Genomic DNA, 16,617 nt, shown 5'->3' with positions numbered 1-16,617 from the left:
GGCATTAGGACCATAATCCAAGGATAAAAGTATATAACAGAAAGATTTTCAATAAATTAAAGAAGTAGTCCAACAGTAATCAGACAAAATAATTATTTTTTAATTAGAGTCCCTTCACTTTCAGAAGAATCAGAAAGCAAGGGATAGATAATACTTGGGGCCTTTATCTGTTATAATCTATACTAACATGGGCTGGGGCTGTAGCTCAGTGGGAGAGCACTTGCCTAGCATGCATGAGGCACTCGGTTCAATCTTCAGCACCACATAAAAATAAAGAAACAAAATAAAGGCATTCTGTCCATCTACAACTACAAAAAAAATTAAAAATAAATAAATAAAATTCACTAACAGGTCAGGTGTGGTGGTGCATGCCTGTAATCCCAGCTGCTCAGGAAGCTGAAGCAGGAGGATCACGAGTTCAAAGCCAGCCTCAGCAACTTAGTGAGAACCTGTATCTAATAAAATACAAAAAGGGTCTGAAGATGGGACTCAGTGTATAAGTGTTCCTGGGTTCAATTCTCAGTTCCAAAAAAAAAAAAAAAATTGAATTAATTAAGAAAAATAGAATTCACTAATAAATAAGAATTTGCAATGCAGAGACCAAATTGAACCAAGGGGAATATGTGGCACTCTTCATTCCATTTAATGCCTATATCACATACTGAGTATCTCCAATATTACTGCCTTTACTTCCCACAATTAAAAAATATAAATGAGAATGCTTCCATTTGAGAGGGATATGAATCCCAAAAAAGTATTCTTCAAAAAGGGAGAATAAAACACTAAATTTAATTTTCCTCTGTTTTAAAATAAGACTTGTCAAAAAAAAAAAAAGAAAAAAAGATTTCCAAGTTTACCTCAAAAATCTCTTCCCTGGAAACCTCAATGCGGCAGTGGCCAGCCTGAGGCTGTTGTTGGGAAAGTTCTTGCCGCAAGACTTTCAGTTTCTGAACCAGGTCTCGCTTGTACCTTGGCACTGTCAGACACTCTGTCTCATCAGGGCATAATGAAACCACTTGCTGTTGCTGTTGGTCTTTCAACTGGTTCTGCCGACTGGAAGTAACAGAAATGTTATTATGAAAGTATTTTAAATTAAAAAGAATGCTATTATACATTTAAAATATCAAATACCATCAGACTGTAAATCAAGTCTAGCTGTATCATTTGCCAAGCCTTATTAGGACATATGGTCAGCCTAATTTTTTTTGGGGGGGAGGCGGGCAACAATAAACCAGTTCCAAAGTTTGTTTCTTATCATCCACATGAACTGATAGAATTAGATAATGAAGTTTTATCCACAAAGCTTTATACTGCTGCTGGGAACAAATTTTTCAAATACCATTTCCATTTTCCTCTACATTTTTCCATCATCCATTTTAAAATTCAGGCAGATGCCACCACTGCTTGCTATCTGTCTGTCTTTATGTCTTATGAGTCTGTCTTTCTGGAAGACCCAAACAAAAGTTTAAATTGGCAGCGTGGGAGAAACTCTTCTTCCTTTATCTGTTATAATCTATACTACAACAATTTGGGAGATCATGTTTAAGTTATTGCCACAGAGAAATAAGCACTTTACAAACAAGTCTAAGTACTTTATAAAAATGACTATTTCTCTGTATGTATATGTGGTAAAATAAATATAAATAAATTTCAGAGACACTAAGAAAATTCACTGTTGGGCTGAAGTGACGTCTAACTACACATATAATACCACAACATGGAAATAATGTTCCAAGTACATAATAATAATAATAATAATTTTAAGAGACACTTTACCTACATATGTTTTTATTCTCCTGACATAAAATATTCTAAGTTGCACTTGAGATTTTTAAAAAAGAACTCTATAATATAATGAAGTAGTTAATTCCAAAAGTTTGTCAGAAAATAAAGTTATAATTTATTACTGATATTTATGCAGACACCGAGTGACAAAGATGGAGTTTAAAATTAATTTTACATGCAATAGATAAGAAAATAATCTCTCTTAACCTAAAGGAAAGAGTAATGGTAGTGATGATAAAATACATGAAAATAACTCAATTTGTTAGCAGGTCATCCTAATTTACTTTACATATAGTGATTCTCACACCAGGCCAAATTTCATGTCTAAAACATAACCATACAAACAGCATTTTTGAAAATATCAGTATTAACTGTTCTTCTAAACATAATAATAAAGGTGTTATTACACATACACACACACACACATACACACACACACTCAATGTTATAAAAAGTATTCCCTCGGGCTGGAGTTGTGGCTCAGCAGTAGAGCGCTTATCTAGCTTGTGCGGGGGCGCTGGGTTTGATTCTCAGCACCACATAAAATAAAATATAGGTATTGTGTCCAACTACGACTAAAACAAAATATTTTTTAAAGTATTCCATAAAAATTATATAACCCTATTTTTAAAAAATTAACTTGGGGAACTAGGGACATGGCCCAGTGGTAAAGAACTGTTTGGTGTATGTGAGGCCCTGGGTTTAAGTCCCAGTACTACAGGATGGGTTGGGGAAAACTTGGGTATATTTCATACTAGATACAAAAACTAACTCAAAATGGATCATCGACCTCAGTGTAAAATCTAAAACCTTAAAACTTGTAAACAGAGGAAAATATATTTATAACCTGTGTTAGGCTATGATTTCTTAGATAACACAAGAACAAGTGAATAAATTAAACTAAAAAATTTTAAAGAAAATTTCTGCTTTTAAAAATGCACCAACAAGAAAATGAAAAGACGAATCATAGACGAGAAGAAAATCTTTGGAAAGCATATATATGACGTGTAAATATCTAAGAACTCTCAAAAATTCAATAATAAAAACTAAACAGCTCAAGGGGGCTAGGGTTGTAAGCTCAGTGGTAGAATACTTGCCTAGCATGTATGAGGCCCTGGGTTTGATCCCCAGTACCACATAAAACTAAAATTGCTGGGAGCCATTAGCCAAGTAGGTATGACAATTTCCTTGCCAGCGTACCCCATGTTGCAGTGACATTGCATGTAGGTGACCTTGCTCAAGGACCAGGGCGGATTAGGGTGTTCCCGGTTTAGGATAATCGGGTTTAGGGCATTCCCAGTTTAGGGCGTTCCAGGTTTAAGATTATTCCTGCTGGGAATAGGGCGTATCCTGCTGCCTGAGTTCCCCTTGAGTTCTCACGGGATTCAGACAGTATTTTTTGGGAGACAGAAGCCCAGTGGAGGTGGATTTGGGCAGAGAACGTGGATTTCCCCAGAACGTGATTGTAGATGGCTGGTGTGAGTTCGGGAATAAAGAGTTGCTGTTTGAATCTACAAGCTGTGTGGTGGCCCGTACGGGGAACTTCTGAAGCTTAGAGGTAAAATAAACAAAATAAAGGTATTGTGTCCGTCTACAACTAAAAATATCTTAAAAAAAATAAACTAAACAGCTCAAATGAGGGAGTAGAAGACAAAGATTTCCCCAAAGGAGATACATGGATGGCAAAGAAACACTTGAAAGATGCTCAACATCATTTGTCATTACAGAGATGCACACTAAAACCAGAATGAGATACCACTACATACCAATTAGAATGTCTAAAACATAATCATACCAAGAGTTAGTAAGGATACAGAGCAACACCTCATGCATTGCTGGTGGGAATGTAAAATGGAACAATACTTTGAAAAGCGATCAGGCACTTTCTTTGAAAATTATACATAAATCTACCATATGATTTAGCCTTTCTACTCGTAGGTACTTTTCTACCCAAGAGAAATGAAAGCATATATTCATACAAAAACAGGTACATAAAGACCTTTATCTTTTATAGCCAAACACTGGAAACAATGCAGATAATATTCCATTGTAACACTAAAAAGAAATGAACTATATATGTAAGAGAGATGAAGCCCAAAATTATTTTGGGTAAAAGAAAAGAAATCAAACAAATATACTGTTAAGATTCGATTTATCTAATATCCAAAAGGTAGTGTTGTGGGTTGTCCCCTCTCAAAACATGCTGAAGTCTCAACTCTTCAGACCTTATTTGTGACCTTATTTGGAAATAGGGGTTTTGCAGATATAATCAAGTTAAGACAAGATAACAAAGCATTGGGTTGGTCCTAAATCCAACTAGCATCCTTATAAGAGAGGGGAAATTTGGATGTAGATACAAAGAAAAGAAACCTATAAGATGACTGAAGGCAAACATCAGTGAAATGTCTACAAGCCAAGGAACACCAATGTTTCCAGAAACCACCAGAAGCTAGAAGGGGGCATGGAACAGATTCCCTCAGATCTTCCAGAAGGAACCAACCCAGCTGACTCCCCCAGTCTGGACTTCCCTCCAGAACTGTGAGGGAATGAATTTCTTTGTTCACCCAATTTGCGGTGTTTTGTTGCAGTAACCCTGGGAAACTAATACAAGGTGAAAGCAGCATAGGGAGGGAGAGGAAAAGAAATTACAAATGGGCATGAGGAAACTTTTCAAGGATGGATATGTTCAGTTTCATGTGATGATAGTTTCTTGGGTATATAACATGTTAAATATGTTAAACTGGGGTCTTTTTTTTTTTTTTGGTACTGGGGATTGAACTCAGGGGCACTCAACAACTGAGCCACATCTCCAGCCTTATTTTGTATTTAGAGACAGGGTCTCACTGAGTTGCTTAGTGCCTCGCTATTGCTGAGGCTGGCTTTGAACTCTTGATCCTCCTGCCTCAGCCTCCCGAGCCGCTGGGATTACAGGCATGCACCACCGCGCCCAGCTTCCAGAGACAGCAAGCTCATTCACAAAGCCTTGTGTGAAAGACTGTCTGAAGACCTGCAAATAGAAAAGGCTTAAAACTGAAACAGTAAATAATCTCAGATTCAGCCATCAGAAGCTATTATTTCTCATACACACAGGGAAAAGAAAAATACAACTACCCAATAAAGCAGTCTGTCTCTTCAACTGTACTAGGATGCAAAAGGCAGTTATGTAAAGACTAATGTATGTGCTAGGAAAGAAACACTGCAGGTGTCAATCCTCTATCCTTCAAGATGTCTAACAATGCCTAGTGACTTAATTAGGAAATCAAACAATTTTCTTAAAATAAGTGAACCTGACATGCAAAGAAGACTCAAATTGTAAAGTCCTTGCCCATAGTGATCTTTAAAAAGAAAAAGTGAAAAGCTTCCTTTATAGTAATAACTTCCTGCAATGCCAATCAAAGGAAAGGAAATAATTACTGTTAAAAGAATAAAAACAGGGGGGCTGGGGTTGTAGCTCAGTGGTAGAGCACTTGCCTAGCACATGTGAGGCCCTGGATTCGATCCTCAGCACCACATAAAGATAAATAAATAAAATAAAGGTATTGTATCCATCTACAACTATTAAAAAAAAATAAAAACAGGAAGAGAAAAAAATACCTCTCTACAGTCAAACTGGTTGAATTCAAATCCCAGCTCTCACGCTTTTTATATATCTCTAGACAACTTATGTAACTGAGACTCCATTTTTCTCATTGGTGAGAGGGAGACAACATAGAGTTACAATAAGGATGACACAGTGCTCAGAGCACACTATGGAGAGTGAATGTTAATCATCAGAACTGTAACGATATAGTTACTGGGTTAAAAAAATCTATAAAGTTTGCTTAAAGCAGGAAAATTATTAAAAAAAAAAACAGATTTTAAATTATTTCTTAGAAGAATATGTCCTTAGCCAAGTTATTTACTGAATCCCAATGACAACATTTTGCAATAGTTTATCAACACTGTACCATCACTGACAGAGTATGTGCTGAGGCCTCACAGGTACTGCATAATCTTCATAATATAAAAAAAAAATAACACCAATAGTATTTCAGGAGGGGCTTGAGAGTTAAGGAGGAGAGATTAAAGTACTATATAAAAAAGGACTTAAATAATATTCTCATAAACATTTTATATATAATAGGCCTAGTACATATTTCTAAGAGGTAACTTTTCTTATCACTTCCTTTCAAAAATTTAATTATTAGTTCTTCTTAGTTTGAATAGGAGAGTCCTCTCTAAAACATAACTTGCTCCACTACATTATTTTCTAGCTCAGATAAGTACCCTTTCTATGATTGACTGCAATCAGTTCTCACTTCCTAAATGTTGAAATAGGCACACACACACAAACAAAACCTAATTAAAAATCAAAATCATCTAAAAATATTTATGAAAGTTATATCACAATAAAATCCATATATCATAGCTTCTCCTACAATTCAGACTAAAGGTTAAACTACTTTCACCAATTCATAATTAGCCTAATAGCAATAGCAATACTCCAATAAGATTTTTTGGAAAAAAGAAAAAATTTCAGACAGAAAACAATAAGACTACGAAGTAAGAGAACAATATATTTGACAGATCAAAGATTTAGATTCAAAATTCCTTTAACCCAGACTTTTTTTTTTTTTAATACCAGGGATTAAACCCAGTGGTACTTAATCGCTGAGGCACATCCCTAGGCCTTTTTTTTTTTTTTAATTTTGAGACAGGGTCTCACTAAATTGCTTACAGCTTAGTTAAAAGGCTGAGGCTAGCTTTGAACTTGTGATTCCTCCTGCCTCAGCCTCCCAAGTTGCTGGGATTACAGGCATGTGCCACTGCACCTAGGCCTAGTACATATTTCTAGTACATATTTTATTGTTATATAACTTTCATAAATATTTTTAGATGATTTTGATTTTTAATTAGGTTTTGTTTGTGTGTGTGTGCCTGTTTCAGCATTTAGGAAGTGAGAACTGATAGCAATACAATCATAGAAAGGGTACTTATCTTTAACACACATTTAAAACACATCCCCAAAGTCTTTTAAAATAGAAATAAAGCATCAACGTAAAAAAGGAGTCTTCTATCCAATATATCCTAAGATATACAAGGATTAATGTAACAACAGTTAAATTTTAAAACTGATGCCTTATGATGTGGGGGGAGGGTGTACTAGGGATTGAACTCAAGGGTACTTAACCACTGAACCACATCCCCAGCCCTTTTTTGTATTTTATTTAGAAACAGGGTCTCATTGAGTTGCTTATGGCCTGGCTAAGTCACTGTGGCTGACATTTGAATTCATGATCCTCCTGCCTCAGCCTCCCAAGCCACTAGTATTATAGACATGCGCAACTGCTCCCAGCTGAATATCCTTTTTAAAACTATAATCTAGGTTAAAATTGTTTCCTTTACCTCATCATGATAAATTCACTTGTACATAAAAATTTTGTTTTACATTTTATATCTGAATAAAAACTAACTCCTTTATCACTTCTAAGTTAACTTCTGATAGAAATTTAAATGCTGTGAATAATTTTTATATATTTATTCTAATATAACATGACTATAAACCTCAGAGAAGATTTATCAGGTTGGAGACTTTATAGATGACACTCTGTCAATTGTAGTTCTGAAATTCTGTCCTTCTTAAAAAACAAAATGAAACAAACAAAAAAACAGATACACAAATGTTTAAGCTTTTTCACAGCATAATAAGTCAAAGATATTAAAGGGAGGAGCAATACTTTGATACACACACCATACACACACAAACACACACACACACACACCCAAAAAAAAAAAAAAAACATTTTCAGGACAGGCAAAATGGTGCCGGCTGGAATCTCAGTGATTCAGGAGGCTCAGGCAGAAAATTAGAAGTTTAAGTCCAGCCTCAGCAATTTAACTAGGCATGTAGCTCAATGACCAACTGTCTCTCAGTTCCACCCCAGTGCAAAGAAAAAAAATTCACTTAAGAACTATCTACTGGGAATGACCATAAAACTTGGAGATAAGACAAAGGCAAATGTTGATGATATTAATGCTACTTTCTAAACAGAATTGTAAAAATAATAATCATCAGAAAAGCAGTCAATTGTTCTTCAAATTACCTCCTATAATTTACTCAAACAGAAAAGGCAACCGACATTTCTTATCATCCCATCTAGTCCTTTCTTCAGAACACTAATTTTATTCAGTTATTTGATACAACTAACTACTCAAAAGACAGAATACCTATAACTATTCTACTGAAATGTTCACTGGCAACATCAAGTCAAACTCCAAATTCCTACTGCCTAAAGAGGTGATTCTGAGGACAGAAGATAAAATAGAGTACCTCCTGAGGCTTTTCTGGGCCTCCAAAAGAGCCAGAATTCTGAATCTTCAATAAATACACATCTACCAAAAACTTGGGTATGCTACATACTAAAGAATAGAATATGGGCACTCTTCTTAAGTAATTCAGGGTCCAGTGGGGTAGGGGAAGCAGGAAGGTAACAAATAATGATAATACTAAAACAAAACAAAGTTCTCTATAGAGAATGTCAACATCTCATGTATACCTTATCATCTCCCCAAATCCCAGTTAGTTACTACCATATGCCACTTAAATCCACACACAAAGGAAAAAGTCCCAATAGATTAAAGACTTGCCTAGTAAAGAAAAAAACTATAAATGCATCAAAAATTCATCTACACTTCAAATTTTAAAATTTAAAGGGCATATTAGAAAAGTAAGCAAAGGATATAAACTATTTATATGAAATGTCATACAACTGATCAACAGGACAACAAAAAACTGTTCGATCTGAATAGTCCATGGTCAAAAGATGTGAAGAGGACTCTACCAAAAAAAAAAAGAAAAGAAATCCAAGCAGCCAATAAACCTATAAGAAGGTGTTCAACCTCGTTAAAAATTAGGAAAATGCTGGCAAATTATAATTACAAAGCATTAGTAAGCAAATACCAAATAGTAGTAAGGTTCTCAAGCAACAGGAACTCATAAAATGCTGGTAAAAGACTCTAGAAAAACTGTGCTTCTATATTAGAATGGAAGAAAAAAATACTCTATGATATTGTAATTCAACCACTAGGCAAGTGCCCCAGAGCAGTGTTATTCAAAGGGTAGACAGCAGATCCTAATGCACAGAAAAAGCCCATACTTCTCAGTATTTCTTCAAGTGCTTACAAACTGTAAACCTGCCAAATACTTGTGAATTTGTAACCAAAATTTTAGAATCTTCTATCCACAATAAAGTAAGATCTATTGACATAATGAGACTGCTAAGATAACTATATACATTTAAAAGGAGGAACCATAGATAGATATTTTAAATGCTTCATTCTGTTCTCGTAAACAACTGCTAGATACCTCTCATTTAAATGTTTTGTTTTATGAAACCTAGCTCCAAAAAAATTAATGAATCAAAGATATTTTCCATTCTGAGTTATTTAAGCTTTAACTACTTGGGGGTGGGAAGAGGGGTGGACTGGTTACTGGGTATAAAACCCAGGGTCTCATACTTGCTAGGCAAATGCTTTACCACAAAACTACATCCCCAACCTTTCAAAACACTTTTGTTATGAGATAGGGGCTTGCTATGCTGCCTAGGCTGGTTTCAAACTTTCAATACTTTTGCCTCAGCCTCCCAAGCAGTGGTTACAAGAGTGTGCCAACATGTACAGTTTGTTTTAAAATTTTAACATTCTTCATAAGTATTTGACTTTTGAGTACTTATGATGTATGTTAGGAATGAGGAAGACAGACCATGTAATATTTTTTAGACATGATAGAGTAAGTTATTCTGGAGTCAGAGAGAACCTTGTTCTTCAAAGTCTAAGGCCAAGAACCTTGTTGATATACTATTGTCAAAGTGTTTTTGCCGGGGCTGGGGATGTAGCTCAGACGTGGTGTCGGTCTCTCTCTCTCTCTCTCCCTTTCCCCACTCATACACACACACAACAGTTTCATCAAAATTGTTGAAAAAGATACTTTGGTGCTTTGCTTAGTAATGAAGTTTCCTTTTCTCTCTTTATTTACCCCTCCCCTTCCTCAGAAGGCAATGTAGGAACTAACAAAGTTAGGAAAAAACTAGATAGCTGAAGAAAAAAGAAAAGCAAAGATACAAATAACACCTACAAACAATGCTCAATAACATAGTTAACAGCCAACTAAAGCCAGGATGTTCGGTATGAATCCGGACATGGCCACTTACTGCCTGGCGACCTACAGAAAGTCAACCTCTAGATTTCAGTTTCCTTATACATATAAATGGCAGTAACTACCTCAAGGAATTTGTCAGGGAAAAAATTGCTAATATATATAAAGTAAAAGAATAACACTTCACAAATAATAAAAGCTATTGAAAAGCCACTAACATTAGTTGTGTTGCAACAGCAACACAAAAATACATTGTTCAGCCTCAACTTCTGTCAAGCTACTGCCTATCGGAAAAAACACCCTCTCACTTGAGTACTTTCTTTTTTTTTTTTTTTAAGTTTTAGGTGGTCACAATATCTTTATTTTGTTTTTATGTGGTGCTAAGAATCGAACCCAGTGCCTCACGCATGCTAGGCAAGTGCACTACCACTTGAGCCACATCCCTAGCCCCTCACTTGAGTACTTTCAATACATACCTTTACCTAACATTTCAAGATCAGTTCCTACTTAAGCATAGTAGAATTAAAATACTCATATGTCTGAGTAAACTCTGTCACACTCTTACATAAAATTTGATCAGTAAAAATAACTCATAAATTGAAGAGAGCAGACATTCTTTCACATTTATTATAGAAAGTATCCATCAATTTCCTCTTGTTCCAGCAGGTATTTTTATATGTATTGTTTCAAAAAACTTACTTTAAAACTAAATGCAAGTTGGCAGAGAGTCGAGGATCTGTAAATTGTGTTGTTCTGTTGTTATGGTCAACGAAATAAACTCTGCCTGTTGCAGTATTACGGATCTCCCATCCAGGAGGCAAAGGACCAAGCTCTTCACAATTGATGTTGCTAAGATCCCTGCAAAAACAAATATAAAGTAAAAAATACCTCATTGCTGTGCCTGCTGAGCCAAGCAAGTGTAAATGACATACAACAATTCCATGAAGTCTGAGAAAATGTATTGTTTCAGAAACTTGAGATGTTGAGCTGGAATCTTTAATTCCCAGTGGTTTAACAAACTTGCATGTTCAAAACCCAATCCATAAACAGCTCAGAAGAACTTATCACAAAGCCTACATTTTTAGTAGGTTAGTTTCTCGACTTTAATGTAACACAGATTTTAAATTAATATAAAAGCAATCACAACATTTGCCAACATAAACTATACTTCAATATTTGTTTGACAGAAAATACTGTGTTACAAGTATCAGTGATAAGAGGAATTAAATGTTTTCTAAAATTTCCCTCAACTATTTCTTTCTTTACTACATCAAAAATATGTGTAAATAATGTCTATTCCATGAGTAATTTTAAGCTCTCCAACAAAGCAAAACTGGAAATGTTTTTGAAATTATGATCCTATCACAAGTTCAAGGCTAGCCTCAGCAACTTATCAAGGCCCTACACAACTTAATGAAACCCTGTCTCAAAATAAAAAGGCTCAGTGGTAAAGCACCTCTAAGTTAAATCCCAAATACAAAAAAAAAGAAGAAGAAGAAGAAGAAATTATGATCTTGAAAATAATCACAGCATTTTTTTTAAAGGATAACTAGTTCATTTTGACTTTTGAAGTCTATGAACTTGTGAATAAAGAACCTGTTTGATACACCAAAAGACCAACACACTAAGGCTTACTACTTACTGCTGCAATGAAAAAAAGCTAATAAACTTTTGGGGGGGAGGGGGTGGGGATACCAGGGATTGAACTCAGGGGCATTCCCAAGCCACATCCCCAGCCCTATTTTGTATTTAGAGACAGGGTCTCACTGAGTTGCTTAGCACCTCACTTTTGTTGACTCTGGCTTTCAACTCTCAATGCTCCTGCCTTAGCCTCCCAAGCCGCTGGGATTACAGGCAGTTAATAGACTTTTTTTTTTTAAGCTGTATATGGATACAATATCTTTATTTATGCTTTTATGTGGTTCTGAGAATCGAACCCAGTGCCTTGCACATGCTAGACAAGCACTCTACCACTGAGCCACAACCCCAGCCCAGTTAATGCATTTTAATGAACCAAAGGCCACTGTTATTATATTGCACACACTTAAAATACTATTACATATAAACAAGGATTTATAGGACCTTAAAGAATAAGATAAGGAGCCTCAAGTTATTAAACACATTAAGGTGCTAGGAAGTTAATACGCTCAGAGTAGGCATGTCCTATACCTGACACTAGGCATTGCTTCCCTTTGGTTATTCATAATGAAACCAGCAATAAGGACTATAAAATCCTATCCTCTACACTGTTAGAACAAAAATCTTTCAGAGTGCAGATCCCAAAGTTACTGTCATCTACTGGGACAATGAAGTCACTGTCTTCCATGACCCCACTAAAGCCTCATGTAACAATGAGTAATATGCTCAGGTCATTTCAAGCCCAAGTGAACCACTTCAGGCTACTGGAATTACCCGTAAATGCTAAGGAACTGCCATTCTTTCAAAGTGACCAAGAAAGCTCAAGCATCTAGACACTAAAACTGTTTGCCTTTTGTGGTCTTTAGGGGCTTGGGGGAAGAGGGCTTGAAAAGATAAAAGCAGCATGTCTAATGTAAATTTAAACTAGAACATAATTGTGCTGATAAGATTCTTCAAAATCACGTTTTAAAAGTTAAACTAGACAAAGATTTCCGCCCCCGGCCCTCCTCAAGTAACAGCTTGTTCTGGGTGAAACATGATGATGGGCACATATGGGCCCTCATAGATTTGTTGAAATGATGACTTTGACTTTTGTTTAGAGGTGCTCCAAGAGGATTCTCCTGACCTCCTCCAGGGCTCAGGATGCTGAGGGAGCAGGATGGTGAGTTCAGAGACAGCCTCAGCAAATCAGCAAGGCCTTAAGCAACTTAGTGAGACCCTGTCTCTAAATAAAATATAAAAAGGGCTGGGGATGTGGATCAGTAGTTGAGCACCATGGGTTCAATCCCCAATACCAAAAAGAGAGAGAGAGAGAGAGAGAGAGAGAGAGATCCTCCTACTACAAAACAACTAAAGTTTAAAGGGAAACATAATATTTGTAGACATAGCTAGTCACAAAAGAAGCAAGGGAAAGCTCCAAGAATCCTACTAAAAGAGGTAGGTAGGGAGGGAGAAAAAGAGGGAAGGGAGGGAGGAAAATGAAGGTGGAGCTAGTACCTGAGTGGCCAGTGTGGAGAGAGAAAGGCCATCAGCAAGGTTGGGAAAGGAAACTAATAACTTCCCCCAAAAACTGAGATCTCAAAATAATGAGGTAATTCCAGGAAAACTACCTAAAATTCTACTTCAGGTCTCGAAACCCCAACTAATCAAGATCAAATAATAAATTCACAATCTAAAATCACCAAACACTTCAGAAAAGAACAACACTGTTAAAGTCAGGAGAAATAATAAGCCAGAATCAGATCCCCAAGCACTGTCAGAAACCAAAAAGAGAACAGCGATGATATGCAATTTTTTAAAAAATTAAAAGGTACCATTACAAAATGAACTATCAATGAAACATTATTAAAAAATAAATGTAGGGGCTGGATTGTGGCTTAGTGGTGGAGCACCTGCCTAGCATGTGTGAGGCATTGGGTTCGATCCTCAGCACTATATATAAATACATAAAATAAAGGTCCATTTACAACTAAAAAGAAAAAAATTTAAAAAAATAAAAATAAATGGTGATATTTTCTTAAATGGAACTTTTAGAAGTAAAAAACAATGATAGAAATCAAAGAATGAGAATTCTATTAATATAATGTAGAAACTAAATTTATATTATTTTATTTAGAATTTTATTGATCTACACTCATACATGGGAGAGGACTAACTAAAAACGTAAAAAACTGGAAATATTTTTTATGTCCAACTGGGAACTGATTACAGAAAAATGGAATGTTATGCAGCCATAAAAATACAAATCTGAGCCAGGCACAGTGGTGCATGCCTGTAATCTCAACAACTCAGGAGGCTGAGGCAGGAGAATCACACGTTCAAAGCTAGACTCAATGATTTAGCAAAGCCCTAAGCAACTTAGTGATACCCTGTCTCAAAATAAAAAATAAAAAGGATGTGGATCACTGGTAGAACACCCCTGGGTTAATCCTTGATACAATCAATAAATGAATCTGAACTTCAAGACTATAGCCAATATGCAATAAAATGAATAATTAGGCCTTAATCATTACTTTAAACAGAAATGCAAAGCATAATAAAATGGGACTTCTCAGACAAATTTAAGTGTATGGATATCTTTAAATGATAATTCAAGTTTATCTTTCTCAATACCGCAAAATCATTTTTCTTCTATATACGTCTTACCAATGACTTTAAATAATTTTAAAGAAAAGCTCATTATTTATATTCAATTTGATAAACAGAATCCAAAACACTTCCTTTCATAATTTAACAAATTCTGATTTCTAAAAGTTAGGACCTTAAATTTTTTTCCCAAGCTTAACTTAAAAGATACAAAATTCTTTCTCTACTACTAGTTAAAATTTAACATTTATACCACCAAGAAATTGCAACTTGATACAGTAATTAGTGATAGCATATTTTGCTGGCTGCCACCCTCAAAAGATTCTAATTAAATTATATAATCAAATATTTTCATTATAATAGTTTTATTTATAAATAAATAGCAAGTATCAGGGCAACCCAACATCAGCTAGTCACATCTGTTTTTTGATTCAGTTACAGACAGAAGTCTGGGTCAGCTTTAGGAAGGAACGTTCTCTTGACACTCCCTGGGTTTTTTTTATGTTGAGGGTTTTTTTGTTGTTGTTGTTTTTGTTTTTCTCTCTCTCTCTTTTCTAATTGGTTGTTCAAAACATTACAAAGCTCTTGACTTATCATATTTCATATATTAGATTCAAGTGGGTTATGAACTCCCATTTTTACCCCAAATACAGACTGCAGAATCACATCGGTTACACATCCACATTTTTACATAATGCCATATTAGTAACTGTTGTATTCTGCTACCTTTCTATCAAAACATCCTCACTTTACAAAGGTACACATGTACCACAGAAAGTTGATTTAGAACTTAATTTTGAATTCAAAGCTTTTTGGCAAATCAGGCTGCACTACTTGGTACTTTGCACATGCTCATTAGAAAATAACTCAAGCTGGGCTGGGATTGTGGCTCAGAGGTAGAGCACTCGCCTAGCATGCGTGAGGCACCAGGTTTGATCCTCAGCACCACATAAATATAAAATAAAGACATTGTGTCCACCTATAACTAAAAAAAAATAAATATTTTTTTAAAAAGAAAGAAAAATAAAAGAAAATAACTCAAGCTAGCAGTGAAACATGCCTATAATCCCAGGTCTACTGGGAAAGCTGAGGAAGAAGAATTGCAAATTCAAGGACAGCCTGGGCAACTCAGGGGAACCATGTCTCAAAATAAAATATAAAAAGGGCTAGGGACTTATCTCAGTGGTAAAGTGCCTCTGGGTTCAATCCCCAGTTTCAAAAAAAGGAGGAAAAGAAAAAAAAAATGTTTGAAAAACTCAATATTTAGTACCAGAATGTATTTAAAATTACACTAATTATTAAATTGATTTGTGTGTCATTCCATCTTCTTGAAGCCAGAATACAACTAATATTTTGGTTAACAAATGCAATGCCTACAGTTCAAATGTATAAGTTTTAATTTTTAAATAAAATGGAATTGGAATTAACCTAAGCTGTTTTCTTTATTCTTTTTCTGGTACTGGGGATTGAAGCCAGGGGAGCTCTACAACTAAACTAGATCCTCAGCTCTTTTTAGTTTGTTTATTTGCAGTACTGGAGGTCGAACTCAGGGCCTTGTGCATGCTCGGCAAGTGTTCTACCACTGAGTTATATCCCCAACCCTTTATTTTTTATATCAAGACAAGGTCTCACTAAATTGCAGAGGCTGGCCTTGAACTTGCCATGACCCTGTCTCAGTCTTCAGAATTGGGATTATAAGTGTGTGCCACCATGCTCAGCCACTTGTTTTCTTTTCTGCATCAAAATGAAACTACTAAGGAACACACAGAAGATCACTGAATAATTTGTATAAGATTAAAATTTTTTAACTTAAAAAAAAAGCCTGACCAGAAATAAAATAAAACTTATCACCTCCTACCTATTTTTCCCGTCTTTTTAAAAATTAATTTATTTATTCTAATTTGTTATACATGACAGGAGAATGCATTTCAATTCATAGTACACATAAAGAGCACAATTTTTCACGTCTCTGGTTGTACACAAAGTAGAGTCACACCATTCATGTCTTCACACATGTACTTAGGGTAATGATGTCCATCTCATTCCACCATCTTTAATCTCTACCTATTTTAAACGCAATGTTTTAGCCCATATTTTGGCTTGCCTTTTTTTTGATACTTGGGATTGAACACAGTGGTGTTTTACCACTGAGCTACATCCCCAGCCCCACCCCCCCTCTTTTTGTTTCCTTTTCCCCAAAAACAGGGCCTTGTTAAATTGTTGAGACTGGACTTGAACTTGATCCTCCTACCTCATTTAAAATGAGATTGCAAACTGGGGGCAGTGGTGCACGCCTGTAATCCCAGCAGCTCGGGAAGTTGAGGCAGGAGGATCAAAAGTTCAAATCCAGCCTCAGCAAAAGTGAAGCGCTAAACAACTTAGTGAGATCCTGTCTCTAAATAAAATACAAAATAGGGCTGGGGATGTGGCTCAGTGGCCAAGTGCCCCTGAGTTCAATCCCTGGTACCAGAAAA

The 16,617-nt window shown here is 35.6% G+C and overlaps 1 protein-coding gene across 3 annotated transcripts in view; it reads right to left on the bottom strand.

Annotated features, from left to right (window-relative positions):
• Positions 1-16,617, bottom strand: part of Smurf2 (SMAD specific E3 ubiquitin protein ligase 2) — a 109,082-nt gene that overhangs the window by 17,808 nt on the left and 74,657 nt on the right. For all 3 annotated transcript variants that reach the window (XM_046427736.2, XM_058573715.1, XM_058573714.1), the window contains 2 exons: positions 10,619-10,777; positions 858-1,053 (listed from right to left, as the gene is read on the bottom strand). In XM_046427736.2, coding sequence (XP_046283692.1) covers positions 858-1,053; positions 10,619-10,777 — 355 coding nt within the window. The remainder of the gene's footprint in view (positions 1-857; positions 1,054-10,618; positions 10,778-16,617) is intronic.

The sequence above is a fragment of the Marmota monax genome, unplaced genomic scaffold (genome assembly GCF_021218885.2).
Source record: "Marmota monax isolate L192 unplaced genomic scaffold, Marmota_monax_Labrador192_F-V1.1 WCK01_AAM20220418_F8-fsc00285, whole genome shotgun sequence".
Lineage (NCBI taxonomy): Eukaryota > Metazoa > Chordata > Mammalia > Rodentia > Sciuridae > Marmota > Marmota monax.
This window is presented reverse-complemented; position numbering and strand designations above follow the sequence as displayed.